The 19,957-nt window shown below is 26.6% G+C and overlaps 1 protein-coding gene and 1 long non-coding RNA gene across 3 annotated transcripts in view; both read right to left on the minus strand.

Moving 5' to 3' along the window:
* Positions 1-8,672: 8,672 nt before the first annotated feature.
* Positions 8,673-9,507, minus strand: LOC107165908 (uncharacterized). The gene is made up of 3 exons (XR_001506101.2): positions 9,180-9,507; positions 9,010-9,107; positions 8,673-8,946 (listed from the first exon to the last, which is right to left on the minus strand). It is a non-coding gene; the product is annotated as an uncharacterized LOC107165908 (long non-coding RNA).
* A 4,768-nt stretch (positions 9,508-14,275) lies between these two features.
* RhoGAP102A (Rho GTPase activating protein at 102A) overlaps positions 14,276-19,957 on the minus strand; it is a 35,989-nt gene continuing 30,307 nt past the window's right edge. Inside the window, exons 12-16 of one of the 2 annotated variants that reach the window (XM_089215859.1) lie at positions 19,722-19,913; positions 19,412-19,571; positions 18,192-18,330; positions 17,338-17,678; positions 14,276-15,104 (exon numbers count right to left, since the gene is read on the minus strand). In XM_089215859.1, the coding sequence (XP_089071985.1) occupies positions 14,769-15,104; positions 17,338-17,678; positions 18,192-18,330; positions 19,412-19,571; positions 19,722-19,913 (1,168 nt within the window). In that variant the 3' untranslated portion in view covers positions 14,276-14,768. Of the gene's footprint in view, positions 15,105-17,337; positions 17,709-18,191; positions 18,331-19,411; positions 19,572-19,721; positions 19,914-19,957 lie in introns of both variants that reach the window. The other variant, XM_089215858.1, reaches the window with a different exon arrangement.

Consider the following 19,957-nt stretch of genomic DNA (forward strand, 5'->3'; position numbering starts at 1 on the left):
CACACGACACCAATGCTAATACGATTGAAAAAGATGTTAAGTTTACCTCTTCACTAATGAGAAGTGAAAAAATAATAACAGAGTTTGCAAAAGTGTTAGCAATATCACTTAAAATAAGATGGTATGATGAGTACGAAGCAAAAAGTAGGTACAACAATTGAATAAAAAATACAAAATACGATATTGAAATAAGTACGAACAGTTCGGATGAACCTGTAAAAAAATAAAGAGAAAAATGTAGTAACCTGTATAGAAAACTCAATATTCTCGCAAATGTAAAATGTTTAAGATTGGAATGGTTGGGATACGTGTAGAGAACGAACGAGAATGCCTTAAAGGAGGTTTTAACAGACAAATAAAGCCTGTATAGGTAGTCTCAAAAGTAAAAGCTCTTGCCTCTTTGCATTTTGAATTATATAGTAACTTCATGTCTTGGGTCAGTACGCATTTTCTTCACCCATCGACCATCACTATTAGTGCAATACTGAAATAAGTACGAACAGTATGGTTGAAACTATAAAATAAATAAATAAGAAAATGCAGTATAAACTGCATAGAAAGCTTAATATTCTCACAAATGTAAGATGCATACGAATGAAGTGGTTGGACTCCTGTACGTAGTATCAAAAGTAAGAGTTCTTGTCTCTTTGTATTTTAAATCCTATAGTTACCTCATATCTTAAGATAGTACGCGATTTATTCACCTATCTGTCATCACTATTAGTGCGATATTGAAAAAAGTACGAACAGCGTGGTTGAAACTATAAAATAAATAAATAAAAAAATGCAGAATAACCTACATATAAAGGTTAATATCTAAAAAAAAATGTATTTATAAATAACTGTAACTAATGACCTTTGTCGCCGATGTTTATAAGAACAATAAAAAAAGGGTTATTAATTATTCTCAAAATGTAAGATGTATACTGTCACAAATACTGTCTGGCCTTCTATTCAAGTTAAGAAATGTAGATTCCACCTAGAACAAAGTTGAGATGGAAAATCCAACAGCTTAGGCTTAGTACCGATTACAAAAACAAAAATACTGAAATAAGTAATTTTTTAAACCCACAAAATATTGAAGATTGTTTTACCAAAGACATTTTAGCAATACAACCACAAGATGTTTGAGTATTAGAATTTACAAACTATGTATTAGAATCATACATTAAACATAACGTTAACTTTCCGCCAGAAATATGCGGGCAGAATATTTATTATCGACATTACGCACGACTAACAATATTGCGAATCATTCAATTTAAATAAAAGAAAATTAAATAATTCATTTAATTCTTCGCATCCAAGTATTTATAATTTTAATGAAATTAAAAAAAAAAAAAGAAGGAAAGTGAGTAGGTATCGCTCTGCGGTAGGTATATATATATATATATATAGGTATATCTCATTAGGTGGTGGGGCGGACCTCTGACTAGGGTAGGTTAGATTTGAATCCAATGATATTATATCACTGTACCTATACGAAAAACGATTCTGAGCGGAGACGGTTCATCTGCCTAGGATATATTATGAATTATTAAAAATTTTCAAATCTTAGATTTAAAAAGAAAATTTTTCATGAATTTCTAGCATAGAATAATTTGTGAATTTTCGTGATTTTTACGTATGTTGTCAAAATTCAAACTTTGAATACTTATAAAAAAAAATTGTAACTATGTATTTCTTTTATTTTTCAACTGCTATTATAAAAATATGTTAGGAGCCTTGTATTAAATTTTCAAATCTTAGATTTAAAAAGAAAAACTTTTATGAATTTCTATCTAAGATAATTTGAACATTGCCGTGATTTTTACGTATTTTGTCAAAATTCAAACTTTGAATGCTTGTAAAAAAAAAAATCGTGCCTATGTATTTTTAATGTTATTCAACTTCTATTGTAACGATGTGTTAAGAGCCTTGTATTAAATTTTCAAGCTTTTCTACCAAACTAATACATTTTTATCGATATTTATAGAAAAAAAAAAAACTAAAAAAGTTGAAAAATTAAAATGTCAGTAAACAGCTCAAAACAAATCAAAATATTTTGAAAATTTTATCAAATATAGAAAATGTCTATAAAATATTCAGTGAAAATTTCAAGTATCTGCAGTCATTTGTTTTAGAGTTACGCCAAAATAAGAAAATCACTAAATGAGAAATCTAGTGAAAAACCAATGTTGTAAAAATTTAAATTTCAAATGCTCATAAATATTTAATTTGAATTTCTGGTGAACATTTTTTGTATGATAAAAATCACAAACTTGTAAGGAATCTTGTATTACATTTTCAAATCTTAGATTTAAAAAGGAAATTTTTTATGAGTTTCTAGCTTTAAATAATTTGCGAACTTTTGTGATTTTACGTATTTTGCCAAAATTTAAACTTTGAATGCTTATAAAAAAAAATTGTGGGTATGAATTTATTTTATTTTTCAAATGCTATTGTAAAATTATGTTAGGAGCCTTGTATTAGATTTTCAAGCTTTTCCCCCAACAAATCTTAGAATTAAAAAAGAAAACTTTTATGAATTTCTATCTAAGATAATTTGAACATTGCCGTAATTTTTACGTATTTAGTCAAAATTTGAACTTTAAATGCTTATAAAAAAAAATTGTGATTATATATTTCTTTTATTTTTCAATTGCTATTGTAAAAATATATAATGAGCCTTATATTAAATTTTCAAATCTTAGATATAAAAGGAAAATTTTTTATGAATTTCTAGCATAAAATAATTTACGAATTTTCGTGATTTTTACATAATATGTTGTAAAAATTCAAACTTTAAATGCTTATAAAAAAAAATTGTGACTATGTATTTCTTTTATTTTTCAACTTCTATTGTAAAAATATGTTGGGAGCCTTGTATTAAATTTTCAAATCTTAGAATTAAAAAGAAAAACTTTTATGAATTTCTATGTAAGATAATTTGAACATTGCCGTAATTTTTACGTATTTAGTCAAAATTTGAACTTTAAATGCTTATAAAATCGTGCCTACGAATTTTTAATATTTTTTAACTTCTATTGTTACAATGTGTTAGAAGCCTTGTATTAAATTTTCAAGCTTTTCTACCGAACAAATACATTTTTATCGATATTTATAGAAAAAAAAACTAAAAAAGTTGAAAAATTAAAATGTCAGTAAACAGCTCAAAACAAATCTAAATATTTTGAAAATTTTATCAAATATATAAAACGTCTATATAAACATTCAGTCAAAATTTCAAGTATCTGCGGTAATTTGTTTTAGAGTTACACCAAAATAAGGAAATCGCTAAAAGTGAAAATCCAATGTTGTAAAAATTTAAATTTCAAATGCTCATAAAAATTTAATTTGAATTTTCGGTAGACTTTTTATTGGTGATAAAGATTGACAAACTTGTAAGGAATCTTGTATTAAATTTTGAAATCTTAGATTTAAAAAGAAAATTTTTTATGAATTTCTAGCTTAAAATAATTTGTGAATTTTCGTGATTTTTACGTATTTTGTCAAAATTCAAACTTTGAATGTTTATAAAAAAAAATTGTGACTATGAATTTCTTTTATTTTTCAACTGCTATTGTAACAATATGTTAAGAGCCTTGTATTAAATTTTCAAGCTTTTCTGCCAAACAAATACATTTTTATCGATATTAATTTAAAAAAAACTAATAATGATCGAAAATTTGAAATGCCTATGAATAGTTCAACTTAAGTCAAAATTTTTTGAAAATTGCATGGTGGATAGAATATACTTATATAAACATTAGGTGAAAATTTCATGTATCTATTGTCATTTGTTTGAAAGTTACATCAAAAACCAAAATCGATTTTGTCGAAAAATGAGTGTGCGTAAAATTTCCCGTTTTTCCCTTAATTTTTAGTTTGTTTTTCTCAATTATTTAGAAAAGTATTAAGAATTTTTTACTTTTGACCCCCCAAAGTACCAACTAGATTCACTTTCTGATCGAACGACGAGGTACTGAAGTCAAAAATTGAAGCATTTTTACTGCCCCAAAACGTGATGACAGACACAAAAAAAAAAAAAAACACACATCATGGTAAAATCAATACATTCATCGCTCTGCTCAGAATCTAAAAATAAACCATATTGGATTTGTGAAGCAACTATTATCAAATTTGTACCTACCTACTTCAACATAGACTTAAAATAAATAATAAATTAATAACAACTCAAACTGAATTTGCTAAAAATGAATTTCCTTAAATTTTTAACTACCCATATCAATATAGATAAATTATAATATAAATATATTTTTTTGTTTTGTTTAAAAAACCAATATTTTAATATGGGTAATAATAATATTGTATGTTCTAACAATAATATTGTCAGTCCTAAGTTTGATAAAATGGGAAGGGAAATATTGGCATACATTTTAATATGAAAATAAATGGATGTAATTTACATATGAAAAAATATCCGGGATGCAATTTACATTAAAAAGCTTCACTGCGACGTAACTTACATTCACCTGTCAGTTTGTTATCATATAGTGGTTCTCAAACTCAATATTCTTTTATTAATTAATGTTTCTTTAAATTCTAATTTTTAGTCAATAAAAACTGGAAATCAACACAATATAGTCCAATCACATAATTGAACAAATAAATAATTTGTTTTTTATGAACTTACACCCTATTTCGAACGATTAGATAATATGTTGAGGAGTATTTTAAAAAGAGAAAGGCACTATTGTGATGGCTCAAGTGAAATTTAAAAGAGAGTAAGTTAAAAGTATTAAAATATAAGCCTTCTCTAGCCAAACTACTTTTATAAAAGCACAATAATATAAACCAAAAATTGTTGTTATATTGAAATATTATATGTTGTGTTGTAATTAATTAAATAAATCATAAAAAAGAATATATTACTAAAATTTAATAACTAATTGTTTAAAAAAATAATTTTGTGTCACTAAGATTTATATTATTTTCTTTAGTTAAATAATTTAAAGCAATTTTTAAGATCAATGAGAACAAAAAAGATATAAGGCAGGGGTGGTGAACCCATTGCACGCGTGGCAAAAGTGGCACGTTTATCAAATTTCAATGGCAAGTTAAAAATTAAAACTGAGACAAGTTAGCTTGTAAAAAATTCAAAAGAAATAAACTATAAACATTAAAAAAATTATAATATTCCTAAATTCAAGCCCAAAAACATATTTATGGTAAATGATGCGTTTTGGTGAAGAGTTTTATGTTCAGGATATAAGTAGGTATGTATATTTATAAAATGTTATTGTATTCGTTACACTTCAGTTTGTTATTTGTTTCACGCAGAGTAATGAGCAACACGTGTCCAGAGCAGTGGTTCTCAACCATAGGGTCGTGACCCAATTTTGGGTCGCTAATAATGTTTAAATGGTTCGGTTATTTTTTATTCTCTCATTGAATATTATTTATAAAAAGGTCACATGAAAAATTTGGAAAATATTTTAGGTCGCCACTATACAAAGGTTGAGAATCACTGCTCAAGAGGACATTACTCGGTTAATAATTTAATATTGTACATATAATCATGCTTTGACGATAATATACCTACACAGAAAACTACGAAAAGTAATAAATCCAAATAGTGACATTGAAAATATTGTAGAAATGTATATGGACTTTAAACATTTGTAACAATACTTTTGACGATAAAAAATAATTAGTGAATTCCAACGATACACCGATAGCTAGGCTGTTTGATTACATCAATTACCTACCTTTATTGTGAGTTATGGACATTGGACGCATAAATACATCAAATAATATATTTTGAATAAAGCAATTTAATGGTTATGATATAAAAATGGCTTGTGATTGCCGCCATATCGCGATAAATGTAATACAAATAAATACGTAACTACATTATTATAGGTACATCATATTATATAAGTAAACTAGCCATTAGGAGATTTTTGAACCGCTTTTGAATATTTTTATTTTTTAGTGTCTCAATTTATGGTAATAGTTTACATTAAATCTATTATAGTGCTTGTAGGCTATGCTAGAAAACTATTTCAATAATAATAAAGTAATTTAATGGGTACATCTAATTGAAAAAATTTGAATATATATATATAAAAAAAAACTACTTTATGTATTTATTAAGTGCATATACAAATTGAAAATGAATAATATGAGCTTATATTTTAATGATTTATCTAATAAATTATTATGTTGCTAAGACTTGTTGAAAACATATTAAAATAAATTAGAGTTCATATTATTACATCTACGGCTTTGAATCGTCGGCCTGCATGAGCGAGAATTATCGGAAATAACGGAATGACAAGGCCCACTGTTCCAAGTTCCATTTTTTTAATTAAATTGTGTGTTTTTTATTACATTTGAAATTTTATTTTCAATGTATTTAGTATATATTCTAATGGTTATTCCTTGTTTCTACATAGCGTTGATCGGTGATCAATTATTTATTATAAGAACAGAAAATTCACGGAAAACTAATATTTTGGAATGCAGTATTTTCGATAAATGTTTATTACGAAATTTATTTATTTTTTATATACATTTAAAAATAATTGAAAACATATTCAATTTGAATAATGAAAATGCAATTTTATAAATAATGTTACAAAACCAACCGTCCCGTCATTTTACGATAATACTGTTTATGAAATATTTATTTTTAGAATAGTTCTAGGTGTAAATATTTTTAATTTTTACATTTTTACGAAAATTAAAACGTATCTTTTTTAAATATTTGATTAAAATTTAATGAGTTTAGTAAATATTATATTTTAAGTACACGCGAAGTAGGTAAATATCCATGATTTATTAATTAATTGCATGTGAATTAAATTCACGGATTTTAAATTTTAATACACTTGATCACGCGAATCTTAATTCACGTTCAAATTCGAGAGCTCTAAACTATAAATCAAAGACAAAATTAATAAATGTTTTTTTTTTTTATAGCTATATGTACAGTTTTTTTCTCGAAGAAGAGTGCCGACAATTACCTACGGAAATGTACATTTTTGATTTATATTTCATTCATAAAATCACATGGGTATTTTGACGTATTCCGAGTGTACACGTATACACCTACCTATTAGAATGTATTTTTGCTGATGTTTATGTCTGACAACTAATCATTATGAACGACCGACCGTGACACGGATAAATATGAAATCGAAAATAGTAAGTATATTGGTGGCATAGTGAGATAAGAATATTTTGTAGGTAAAGATGAAAATATTTATATTGTTAATGAGGTATCACAAATTACGTATTATAGACGTATATTGAAAATATTAATGTATAGTCGTTGCCAGATAAATTGAGCCGACGGCGGCGCTTTTCGGTAGGTGTTTTCACATAATAGATTAGTCTCAACATAGGAAATGTCTTATAATATATATATTATAGAAGTTCAACTTTGTATTCAACTCGAGTGTACGAAAATTTTTTCTCATGAATACATATTTTTATCAGAAAATAAAATAGGTAATTGAAATGTAATAAACTAATAACATTAAGTCCATAAAATATGAAAACAGAACACATAATTTTTCAGGAGATTGGCCTATTAGTGGGGGGGGGGGGGGAGGCTAACACACATTACTTTGAATTTATATACCTATCTATTTTACGTAATTGCGGCTATAATATGCAGGTGTGTGCGTACATTAGAAACTACAGACTGAAAACGTAATACGAATTGAATAAAAATTAAAAATTAAATACACGATGAAATAAAATAATAAAATATACACCTCACTAGGGCTCGAATTTTATTGGTATTGAAATGGATATAAATTAATAAGAAGTTAGGTATTTCTAAAATGGAAAATATCGAAAATATGTATACTTAAATACATAAAATAAAATATATTATTGTAGATCATCAAGTAGCCATACCTATATTTATAAGTTTTTGATTACGGTAAAATAAATAATTTTGTCTTATAGGTATCCAAACAATTATATTTTATATGCAATTACAAAATATTATAATACGCAGTTAAGTTAGAATGCAAGATTGCACATTAAAACTTGTAATATCACTTGAATTGAATACTTTTGTTATATTTGGTTTCTATAAAACTATATACCTAAAATTCATCAATCTTTTTATATATTGCTACAATTTTTCATTCTATATTATTGTACGTATGCATTTTACCTACAACATTATTGTTATATAAATTGGAGGCGTGTGCTAAGTTTTTCACAGATACGACAGAGATATATTTATTTTTATTTTTATGGGAGGGGCCTGTATCATCACCAGCTAGGTAGCTACCTCTTGAAACAACTGAATATCGATTTGGTACTTAGATTTTTTAATCAAATAATATTTGATTTTATAATTTTGGTACTGAGACAATAATATTACCTATATGACATGCATAAAAAAGTTATGTGAGAGTTTATTTTTCAACTATAAATGTGTCAATAATTTACTGAATTATTAAATGAAATTAACAAAACTACCTAACAAAATTTATTACAAAGATCGTCCAGACTAATGGTTTACATCAAGTCTATACTAACTCGTGATCTCCGTCCTCCGATATATTATTATAATATCTATCTAAGTAGTTTTTTTTATAAATTCACATCCTACACGTTCCAGCAAATACCTATATATGTTTATATGTTTAGTATGTAAATGTAAAATTAAAAAATTAACTTAAGTTATCGTATTTAAACAAAAATTAACAGTATAAAAATTATTTATTCTTAAAACATATTTTCAGGAGCACATTATTGAGAATAATAGCAACGTTATTATATCACTATCGTATCGTATCTACGTGTTTGTTAAAACTTATTTGCATTGTGTAGTACTCATTTATTGATGAAACAGTTTTTTTTTTACCTCTAACCATTAGCTGATATTTTCTATTCGCATTGTTTTATATCTTTTGACGATTGAATTCGGAGACCGAAAAAGTGAAATAATTCTTGACAACGGGCATACAAAAATACCTGAGTAAATAAAAATAAATTAAAATTCGTATCAGTTTATTTAAAATTAAATGGCTAATTTACCTCCAAAATATAGCTGATATTTTCAATATAGGTACCAATATTGTAATTTTATTCTTTGAGTTTTCATAATGTAACCTCTAAGTACCTATTGGTACGTCCTATTATATAATATTTTTTTTAAATCATAATTTCACCAGATATATTTTTTATTACGATAAAAAATTACTTACCTCGTATCTGCACAGGCAAACGAAACTTATGCGTATAGGTGATCAATGCGTACTACACACGCGTCTTATGTGGCTGCTACTCTAATTTTTCGGTGTTAGGTAGGTTCCAATATAATATTATATAGAATTTGTATGGTAATCAATCAATGGACGTTGACGAAAATTTTTTTTTTACACGTGGTATTTTTCGTGCTTGATCAGACGACGACGACGACTACGAAGATCACACCACCGGAGCAGCTGCGGGATTAGTGTCTTAAACTGTTGCACGATGATGGCATATGGTGGATTGTGGAATTTTTTTTTTTACCACTTAATATCGTTCACACCCATATATCAGATAAATATAAACCGGCTCAAAGTTTCCAGTCATTTATTGAGAATTTTAGATTATCGCCGCCCGCCCGTCAAATATCACACACAATATAACATAATTTTATTATTATTACTATTATTTTATATAGGTACATTATGTACATGTATAGGGGTAAGTATTTAACGCTTTATTATGTTATCTGATACAATATGTACAATATAATATGTTCTATATAGGTAGGTTTGCTGTACAACTACACTGATAATGGATAAATATTCCATCATGTTATATTATTATACCAATAGGTACATGCGACTAGTCGCCTGTATATGACAATATACAATTAGGTAAAACCTGTGAAACATCATGACATTTTATTAATTTTCTTTGCAGATTACTACCTACATATATGATATTACCAGTGTTATATACTGCTGTGAAGACTCGTTTTGTTGAAACTCAAGACGAACAGAATAGATACAGATTCAGATATCAAAAAAGTCGAGATATCGAGTTCTATTTTGTAATTATTTCTTGGGGATTTAAAATTGAGTTCCAGATTACGTAAAATTACTAATCAGAGGCGTAAAATATGATCATAAATTCTATACATTCAGAATCGACATTTACAGAGGCGAAAGTATAATAAATTTTTGTTATTCCAATCGAAATCCAGCATGATAGAGTTTATAAAAAATACTTTTGGTTCTATAATGAGCGATGAATTTATTTTGATTATTTACGTAATTTATGTGTGCTGTTTTTTGTCTATCTGTTCGTCAAAAATGCATAGACAAATTTAATTTTCAAAATTTAGATAATTATGATAATAATTATAATAATGATGATTAAAAAATACTGTCCGAATGACCAGGACAGTAAGTTTTGGCTTAAAAATGACACTGACCGAAAAGGGAAGGGTATATTTGGCGGAAGAGCGGGCCAATCTTATATACCACAGAGGTTCCCAAACTACATCACGCAAACAAACTTTCACCGGCGCCATAAAGGACAGTAAATAATCTAAAATATGTGTATAATATCCAAAATGTTCTTCACCCGTACGTGCCAATATCATCTCCTCTTTTGTAATTATATAACCAAGTGCATTTAAGTATAAGAACTGATAAATATATGTATTCATATACCTACTATTTTAGTTAAGAGCTTTCAATATTTTATGTGGCTCTTGAAAAAAAAATGTATTATAGCAGGTAGGTACTCCTATAGTATACAATATAATTGGTAATTGCCGTCCGTCCGTCTATCGGTCGTAAACTCGTAAATCATGAATGGCTGTCACTTCTTCGTTATCTTTAATGGCATCGTATCAGTTAAAATTGAAAGTCAACAGTCTATAGACAACGATATAATATTATAGTAACACAAACTGCAAACAATAATATCCAATATGGGTACCGAAACGGTTCGAAAACGTGCATTTGTATGAAATATACAATTTAGTATGTGTATTGAGACTCTAAAATGTACAATTGGTATCCGGGTTAATTGCAAATGAAAGCACTGCGTATTTACTTTATATAGGTTATGACTAAAAACCTTAAAAATATCTATAGGTATCTATATTTTTAAATGTGAAATACATGATTATTTATATAGGTACTCGTATTTATTTAAATTAAAAACAATTTTAAAGAAATTAGATAAGTACTCATTGCCTACTTTCGAATCCAATATTTTTTTACATGTTACGCAATAAAAATTTCATCTTTGTAGAGCGATGAATGTGTTGATTTTACAATTATGTGATTTATTAATTATGTGCGTGAAGATGATAAGTATTCGAAATATTATTTCAATTTTCAACTTCAATATTTTTTCAGATGGAAAGTGAATTTAGTAGGTGTATTCGAGAGGTCAACATTTAGTAAAGTTTAATTTTTAATTGTATTTAGTTCAGTAGTTTTTAAAAGGAATTTTTAACAAAAACGATATTTGTTCATATAGTGAAACCCTAAAAAAATTACTGTATAGATACATAAATAGTCACTTATTTTTCATACAGCATTTTCTATACATATATACCATACAATTTTAAAAATATTTTGACAGATATTGAGTTACTTATGGCGTATGACATTTTTGATTTTTAAGTTTTTTAAATTAATTTCAATAAAAAAAAATTTCGCTTGGTTAAAAAAAACTTAAAAAATGTTGTTCCTCATAAGTTATTGTTAGTCGAAAAAAAATATATATATATATATGCATAAATCTAAAAAGAATTTTGACAAAATTCGTAAAAACCATGACAATTTACAAATAACTTTGAGCTAGAAATAAATAAAAAATTATATACCTAACCTAACCTATCTTAGGTATAAAAGGAAATTTTTTTATGAATTTCTAGAATAAAATAATTTACGAATTTTCGTGATTTTTACGTATGTTGTTAAAATTAAAATTTAAATGCTTGTAAAAAAAATGTATGACTATATATTTATTTTATTTTTCAAATGCTATTGTAAAAATATTTTAGGAGCCTTGTATAAAATTTTCAAATCTTAGGTATAAAAAGAAAAACTTTTATGAATTTCGATCTAAGATAATTTGAAAATTGGCGTAATTTTTACGTATTTAAGTCAATATTTGAACTTCAAATGCTAATAAAAATAAATCGTGCCTATGTATTTTTATAATTTTTTAATCACTATAAGAATAACTTATGAGGAACTTTGTATTAAATTTTCAAGTATTTTGATAGGGCCATAAAAATTTTATCGACACTTCAAAAAAAAATTTTAAATTTCAGTTGTTCATAAATACCTCAAAAAAGTCAAAATATTTTGAAAATTAAATCATGTAAAGAAAATGCCAATCTAAATAACTGGTAAAATTTTTTAAGTATCTATGACTTATACTTTTTGAATAATAACAAATGTTTAAAATCGTTTTAGGATAAATCGTTATCGTTATGCTATTTCATAAAAATTTAAAATTCAAACGCACTTAAAATTTTTTCTATAATGATGCTTCGAGTTTTCTCTATTGCTACTTGTAGGAAAACTTATGGAAAACTTAGTTTTGTATTTTTATCCTTAGTTATAAACGCAAAAAAATTTATGATTTTTCAACTTCAAAATTACTTGAAAATGTTCGCGTTTTCGACAGATTTCGTAAAATGTTGAACTGTAAACGCTTATTAAAAAAAAATTGTGACTTACGATTTTTAATTTTTTTTTAGTTACAATAAGAACAACTCATAAGGAATCTCGTATTAAATTTTCAAGTTTCTTTGGCCGTCCTACATTTTTTTACTGACACTTCAAAAAAAAATTCTCAAAAAAATCGAAAATTTCAGTGGTCTATAATAACTCAAAAAAGTTGAAAATTTTTGAAAATTAAACTGTATATAGATATCACTAACATTAACATTTGGTGAAAATTTCTAGTATTTACAGTGATTAGTTTTTGAATTACAACCATATAAAAATATCGATTTGGTCGAAAACTGGTTTTGCTTAAAAATTCCCGTTTTTCTGTCATTTTTTTTGGTTTTTCTCGATTTGTTTGAAAACTGTTGGAAAATGTTTACTTTTGACCACTATAATGCACCAAGGATCTTCACTTTTACATCGGAAACCAGCCCCAAAGTTTGAAATCGAAGCATTATTTCGACTAGTTATGCTGTACACAAACAAAAAAAAAAAAAAAAAAACACACATCATTGTAAAATCAATACTTTCATCACTTTGTTCAGAATCTAAAATACTTAATATTTTTCTAAATAATCGTGATAAACAAACTAAAAATTAATGGAAAAATGTGAAATTTTACGCACAATCAATTTTCGACAAAATCAATTTTTTTTTTGATGTAACTTTACAATAAATGACCATAGATACATGAAATTAATATCGATAAAAATTTATTTTTTGGGTAGAAGATCATGAAAATTTAATACAAGGCTTTAAACATATTGTTACAATAGCAGTTGAAAAATATTAAAAATACATAGACACGATTTTTTATAAGCATTTAAAGTTCAAATTTTGACTAAATACGTAAAAATCACGAAAATTCGTAAATTATTTTACGCTAGAAATTCATAAAAAATTTACCTTTTATATCTAAGATTTGAAAATTTAATACAAGGCTCCTAAAATATTTTTACAATAGCAGTTGAAAAATAAATGAAATATAATATAGTCACAATTTTTTTTTAAAGCATTCAAAGTTTGAATTTTGACAACATAAACGTTTTTATTTTTTAAATCTAAGATTTTAAAATTTTTAATAGTCTATAATATATCCTAGACAGATAAACCGTTTCCACTCAGAATCGTTTTTCGTATACAATGATATAAAATATATAATATCACTGGATTCAAATTTAATTCTATCCATTACAGTAACCCACTTGTAACCTACTGTATAGCAGAGCGACATCTACTTTCCCGCTTTTTAATAGTTATTTTAAGTTCAAATTTGCATGAAGTTATACTTATTAAAACGAAGAAATACGTTTTTAGTTATTTTTTGTTAAAAATTAAATATACATATGATTCGTGAGTATTTGAAACACTTTTAGTGTACCTATATATTATTATTAATGTTTAGTAGTTTGAGAGTTTGATCAAATTAAGTAAGTAAGTACCTACTTATCAAATGGTTTTAAATAACTAAATGAAACCTAAATCAAATAATATTTAATATAATAATATGTTTATCCCTGAATGTGCACATTGCATATCCAATATTACAAAGTGAAATATAATTTTTTGTTTAACTGTCTTAAAAAAAAAATTAATAATAATCAATATGATAATAATAATAAATATAATAATAATAATAATAATGTAATCGATATAACATTCATACATCAAGATTAATAAGTTCAAAAGACTCGAGTCTTAATGATTTTTTTAATAAGATGAAATTATAAAAATATTTAAATAAAATGTTGAAAAAAACGTTAAACAATAAAATTCAAAAGTATAAAAAGTATAATAATTAGTAAGCACAAATACAAGTATATATATGATATTAAGACTTATTTTTTAAAAATTATTACTGTTTGTTTTATGTACATATAATTTATTTTCATTTTGCACTTGAACTAAAACGAATAAACAGAAAAGCATATCGTATGATAGTAAAATAATTATAATAATAATATAATCGTGCATTATTTACATAGTCATATTAATATATTTTTATTATAATATTATGACGTTGACGGTCGTGGACAATAATTAATAATATACTATAAAATAATAAAATATGATATTATTATATATCCGACGATGGTGTTTTTAGTTGTACGGTTTTTTGTGCTTGGGCATGCTGGATATGACGTCCTTCCGTCTCCAGACGTTTCTCGTAGGTGACGGAGACCGGTAAGAAGAACATCCGGCCAGCCTCTCGCCTACGTTCGGATCGGGATCTATCCTCAGTGGATGTCTCGTAGCTTCAGCGGAAGTCTTCCGTTTGGGTTTCTCCTGGCTCGCCGTCGATGTTTCCGACGACTGGCTGACTTTCCTGGGCTTCAGAGCCGCCTGTTTCCGCAGTATGTGTTCGATGTCGGCCGTCTTGGACCGTAGCACCGCCCCGCCTATGTTGGTTATGCTGGAGCATACTTTCACGGGTTCCTGTGAAATAAAAATACACGTGTGTGAGCGTGTGTCAATACACTCAACAAGAGCGAATACTTAAATTAATGTTTAATTTTGATTGCAATTATAACATTTTACGCGAGGTTTGATTAAGGTTCTATGTCACTTTGTACGGTTCGAACATGAAAAGTCCGAAACGCAGATACTTTGTACTATTATATACATAATATTATATAACTACATAACGTTTAAAAAATAAATAATTATTTAGGTATATAATATAAAAAGTCTGAATAGTCGATTGGCCGAAATTATTATTGCATTAAAAATGTTATGAAGTTTAAATACCATTTGCTAATAATATAATTTAAATTTAAATACATTATTGCACCAAATACCTAATGCTTGGTCGTTAAGATATCCTGCTAACCAACTAACCTGTAAATTTAAAAAAATGATTATTCTGGTTTGTTGATCTATATAATATTTATAATATTTTTAATTTACTTTTAAATATAAAATAATGTTTAAATTTCACCAAACTTTAAAATGTTAGACTTATATTGAGTTATACATATACTAATATTTACATAATACATTTACTTTATGTATATAATAGTACAAAGTTTAATATGTGTAATATGTGTAATGTTTTTGTAAATAATGTAAATAGTGTATACAACAATTATCATTAACAATGTAAACTATGTCAGCCAATGGCCTCCGCAGCCGAGGCTTATTTCTAATAAAAAAAAAATAGTACAAAGTGTCCGGCACTGTCCGCGTTCTACAATGCTATTTTTATTGACCGTTTACCAATAATTAACGTATAATGTGTAAGTGTCTAATAATGTAATATACTAATGTATAATGTGTAACTTTATATAGTTTAAAAAAAAGAAATTTTATTAATTAAATAGTTATTAAAGTTATGTTTAAATGGAGCGAGCGTAGAATGTGTTAAACGATTCGCTGTCACCTATGAAGTATTCACTTCAAAACATATAAATACGTGGCATTTGAATTTAAGCCAGTTTTAACGCATTGGTGCAAACTTTGTGTGGAAAAGGGTGGGGGATTTGCGCTCTTAGTACTTTGTAATATCAATCAGTATAAGTTTTTATCGAAAACGCATTTTACATATTCTAGTCGGAGTGTAGTGTATTCAAAAAAAAGGAAAATATAAAATTTAAACGATGATTGACTAAATGAAAATATTATACTTTAAATTAATTATTAACTTATTTAATGAGAATGACTTTGTTGAAAATTTCGATTTATTTAAATCAATATTTAAATGAGTCAGTTTTGGTTTATTTAATTTGATGCACAATAAAAATAATTACTTCGCTTTAAAAGATAGATGACGTAAAGGATAATATGGAGGTTATGATGATGATTTGAAAATTATAGTAATTATTATTTAATATTAATTTATTAACGTTCAACGATTTGTAAAAATTATCGTGTTTATAATATATTAATAAGTACAACTAGTACAAGCATTAAGTACCTACTCCTATTTTATATCTTTGTAAAACCATTTTTATGGACTTACTCCTTATTAGTTACTAGATATATTATACATTTTAATAACTCTGTTACCTTTTATCAGCATTTTAATTTAGATACATCAACATTTAAAAAAAAACAATTCAGTAAAAAAATTTTATCAATATAAGTTTGTTTTTATTTGGGAAAAGAAGTTTTTGTCACCATAGTATATAAAAAAATATTTGAAAATGAAATCTTTATAGTGTATTATACCCACTTAAAAATTTAAAAAATTTGAATTAAAATAAATTCACTAATACACAAAAAATGTGCGCATGCGTGGTGAATCATTCTTCATATTAAACATAAAATAGTAGGTGGAATGTTTTCATAGGAGTTGATATCCCGTCGTGTTTCATCATTGAGATTTATATACTTATATTTCCTTATTATTATAAATCTATAATAAAACATTTAGCTCAGATATTACGTAGTTATAACTACTACTGATTTAGTGAGTTTAATCTATAGTTAAATTGAAAATAAATATAAATATAGGTCCCTCCGACATATAAATTTCCCAATTACGGCAATACTGCTTTATATTACTGCGCTCTTCCAAAACTGTTGAAACATACATTATTTTCTACGGTTCTGGAATGTGCATGGTTTTTCGAGTAAAAAACAAATTGAGCAACAATGGCTAGGCATTGAATTTGTACTCGCGGGATATTAAAATTTATAAAATATGTCACAATATAGTTTCGATACTTACCGGAGATAATGTCGTGTCGTCCGGTCCGTGTTTTAACTTTTCTTTGTACACAGAATTCTTAGTGACACCAGTAGAACTAGCACTTTTCGATAGCCTATCCAGACCTGTGCTGGATAATATTTTCTGATAAAATTTTATATCCTTTTCTTTTCCTTTTTTTTCTGCTTTATAGTGATCAGAGTCTACGTCCTTCGTTAAGTCTTTAGTGGATTGCATACTCCTTTGGTCTGATTTTGTAGTCTTTCTGTTATAATAATCTGGAGTATAATTTGTTGCTCCATAGACATTATCAGGTGAAGTCGGTGGGCTGGATACGGAACTACTGTCTGAAGATACTGTAGCTAACATACGATGATAATTTGTTATAGAACCTAAAATTTAACTATCTCAATATTCAATATTCTTAATAATTTATCAAAAATATAAGTTAACGTATGTGCAACCTATATGAATTAAAATATATAATACATTAATCGACAGAGATTTTGAACTGTTGTTACGTATTGATAATATTGACTATTATTACGCTGTATATTATTCGTTTTGATTTTAACAGATGTACAATAATTATAAAAATCTAAACAATAATCTTCCAAAAAATATAAAACAATAGCTTTTTAGTTGCTGGCATCTGATTTAAATCAATAAATTTCTATTTTTAATATTTTACGTCAGATATTTAAATTGATAAAAAAAAATGCATAAACACACTTATTTAAAATATATATCTGTGCGGCCCGAAATTAGTTTTCAAACAATTATTAGTTACTCAATTTCGGTAGAAAATTGTTTTCACGATTTAATCAATTGAATACAACAATTCATATATTATAACAGCAATATGAATGACTTACTATTACTTTGTCTGCTCTCGTCTTCAATAAACGGTATATCGGTGTCTTCTACATTCAATGGGTATGACGAATTAGGTAGTTGTTTAATAGGCACGGGTATCATTAAACTAGCAGTTATAACGCCGTCATAATCATTTTCCTAAATCAAAATCGACAACTGAATGAATATTGAAATTTTACCATTTATTAGTGAACAAAAAAAATATCCAATTACCTTTACCTATACTGATTATTATAAATGACTTATTAGACTTGAATATGTCGGATCAAGTATACATAATATATTACGTAAGGGGCAGTGGCAGGGCTTTAAGTGGGGAAATATTCTAGGGGGGTGGAAATATCTCCATATTATTTTAAGCGTTTCATTTATCATTTTGTGCATAATATCTCATGTATGTGTATATTTAATGTATAAACGGTGATTTGGTAAGCATATCATTATTACTCATCCTATTTTTGACCCTGGAGAATGTTCAAAATGTAATTGATTTCAAGTAAAATTTAAATCACAAATAATATTACAATTTTAAAGGAGACTGAGTTCTTCTGCGTTATACCACTTTAACCCCTAGAAGTAGGTTAGGTATATTATATACAATATTGATATCTATAAACAACTTCCCGCCGGCTACGATGTTAATTATGTGATTTCAGACATACCAGAGAATTAGTGCTGAAAAAAACAGCTTTATAGATGGCTACAAAAGCTGGTAGATATATGTTTTTATGATTTTTCAATGTTATTTATGATTTTATCTGCCGGTAATTTTTCTCTTCTCTATTCAAAAATCTCCCTCTCACTCACTCTTTCTCTCTCTCTCAAAAAAAAAATAAAATAAAATAAAAGCATTTAAGTTATCTCAGAAGTTAGCTCAGCTTTGAAAAATTGTTTTTCTGTTTTTCGAATACGCTGATTTATCAGTGCTTTTAAGTTTAATACCTCAGCAATAGGTACTATTATTCTTATTATCCTGCACCCACGAAAGAGGAATGAAACGAGTGATTAGTCTCAGTATTCTGACCAATTTTATCGTCTAAACCGACCATAAACGTATAAGTAATAATATAAGCAGCCCATTTATTTATAGTTAGATACCAAAATGTACGGTCACCGTATAGTATCTTTATTAAAACACTAGACGATATGTTTTTATTGTTATTATTTGTTTATACATAAAATATCTATCAACATTTTTGAAAGTTTTAATACAACTTACTTGATTCCCGTTGGCATGTATTTGATTACTTGACGTTTTTTCAGGCTTTTTATTCATTTGCATGCGTTCAAATACTGGGTAAGTAAATGCTTCAACATCGTCTGGGAAAAAAGCCGTCACTCCTTTACTCCGGCTTCTTCTGGTTTCTCTTTCTCTAGGCCTAAAATAAGGAATAAAAAAATTAAAAAAAATTACATGTTTATGCAAAACTATACTAAAATACAGAAATGTGAAAAAAGGTATAGGCTATTTTTTTGTTGCGTAATATCAATAATTGAACTAAAATTTTGTTTTTAAAAATGCAGCTTACTTATATCTATAATCTTCAGTATCATCCGATCCGCCTATTCCGGAATTTTGGTGTGTGAATTCTCCTCTCGTCCAAATTTTTTTTTCCTGACTTTCCAAATGTTTTGATGACTCATATTCTGGAGAACCACTTGCTCCAGTTTTGTCTTGTACATTTAATAAAGTTTCTTTTGACTCTTGAATGGATCCATTTCTAACGATAAAAATAAATTAAAATATTATGCACTTTAATTTCAT

This window comes from Diuraphis noxia, unplaced genomic scaffold (genome assembly GCF_037042655.1).
Source record: "Diuraphis noxia isolate RWA-SAM2 unplaced genomic scaffold, SU_Dnox_SAM2 contig0001, whole genome shotgun sequence".
Classification (NCBI taxonomy): Eukaryota; Metazoa; Arthropoda; class Insecta; order Hemiptera; family Aphididae; genus Diuraphis; species Diuraphis noxia.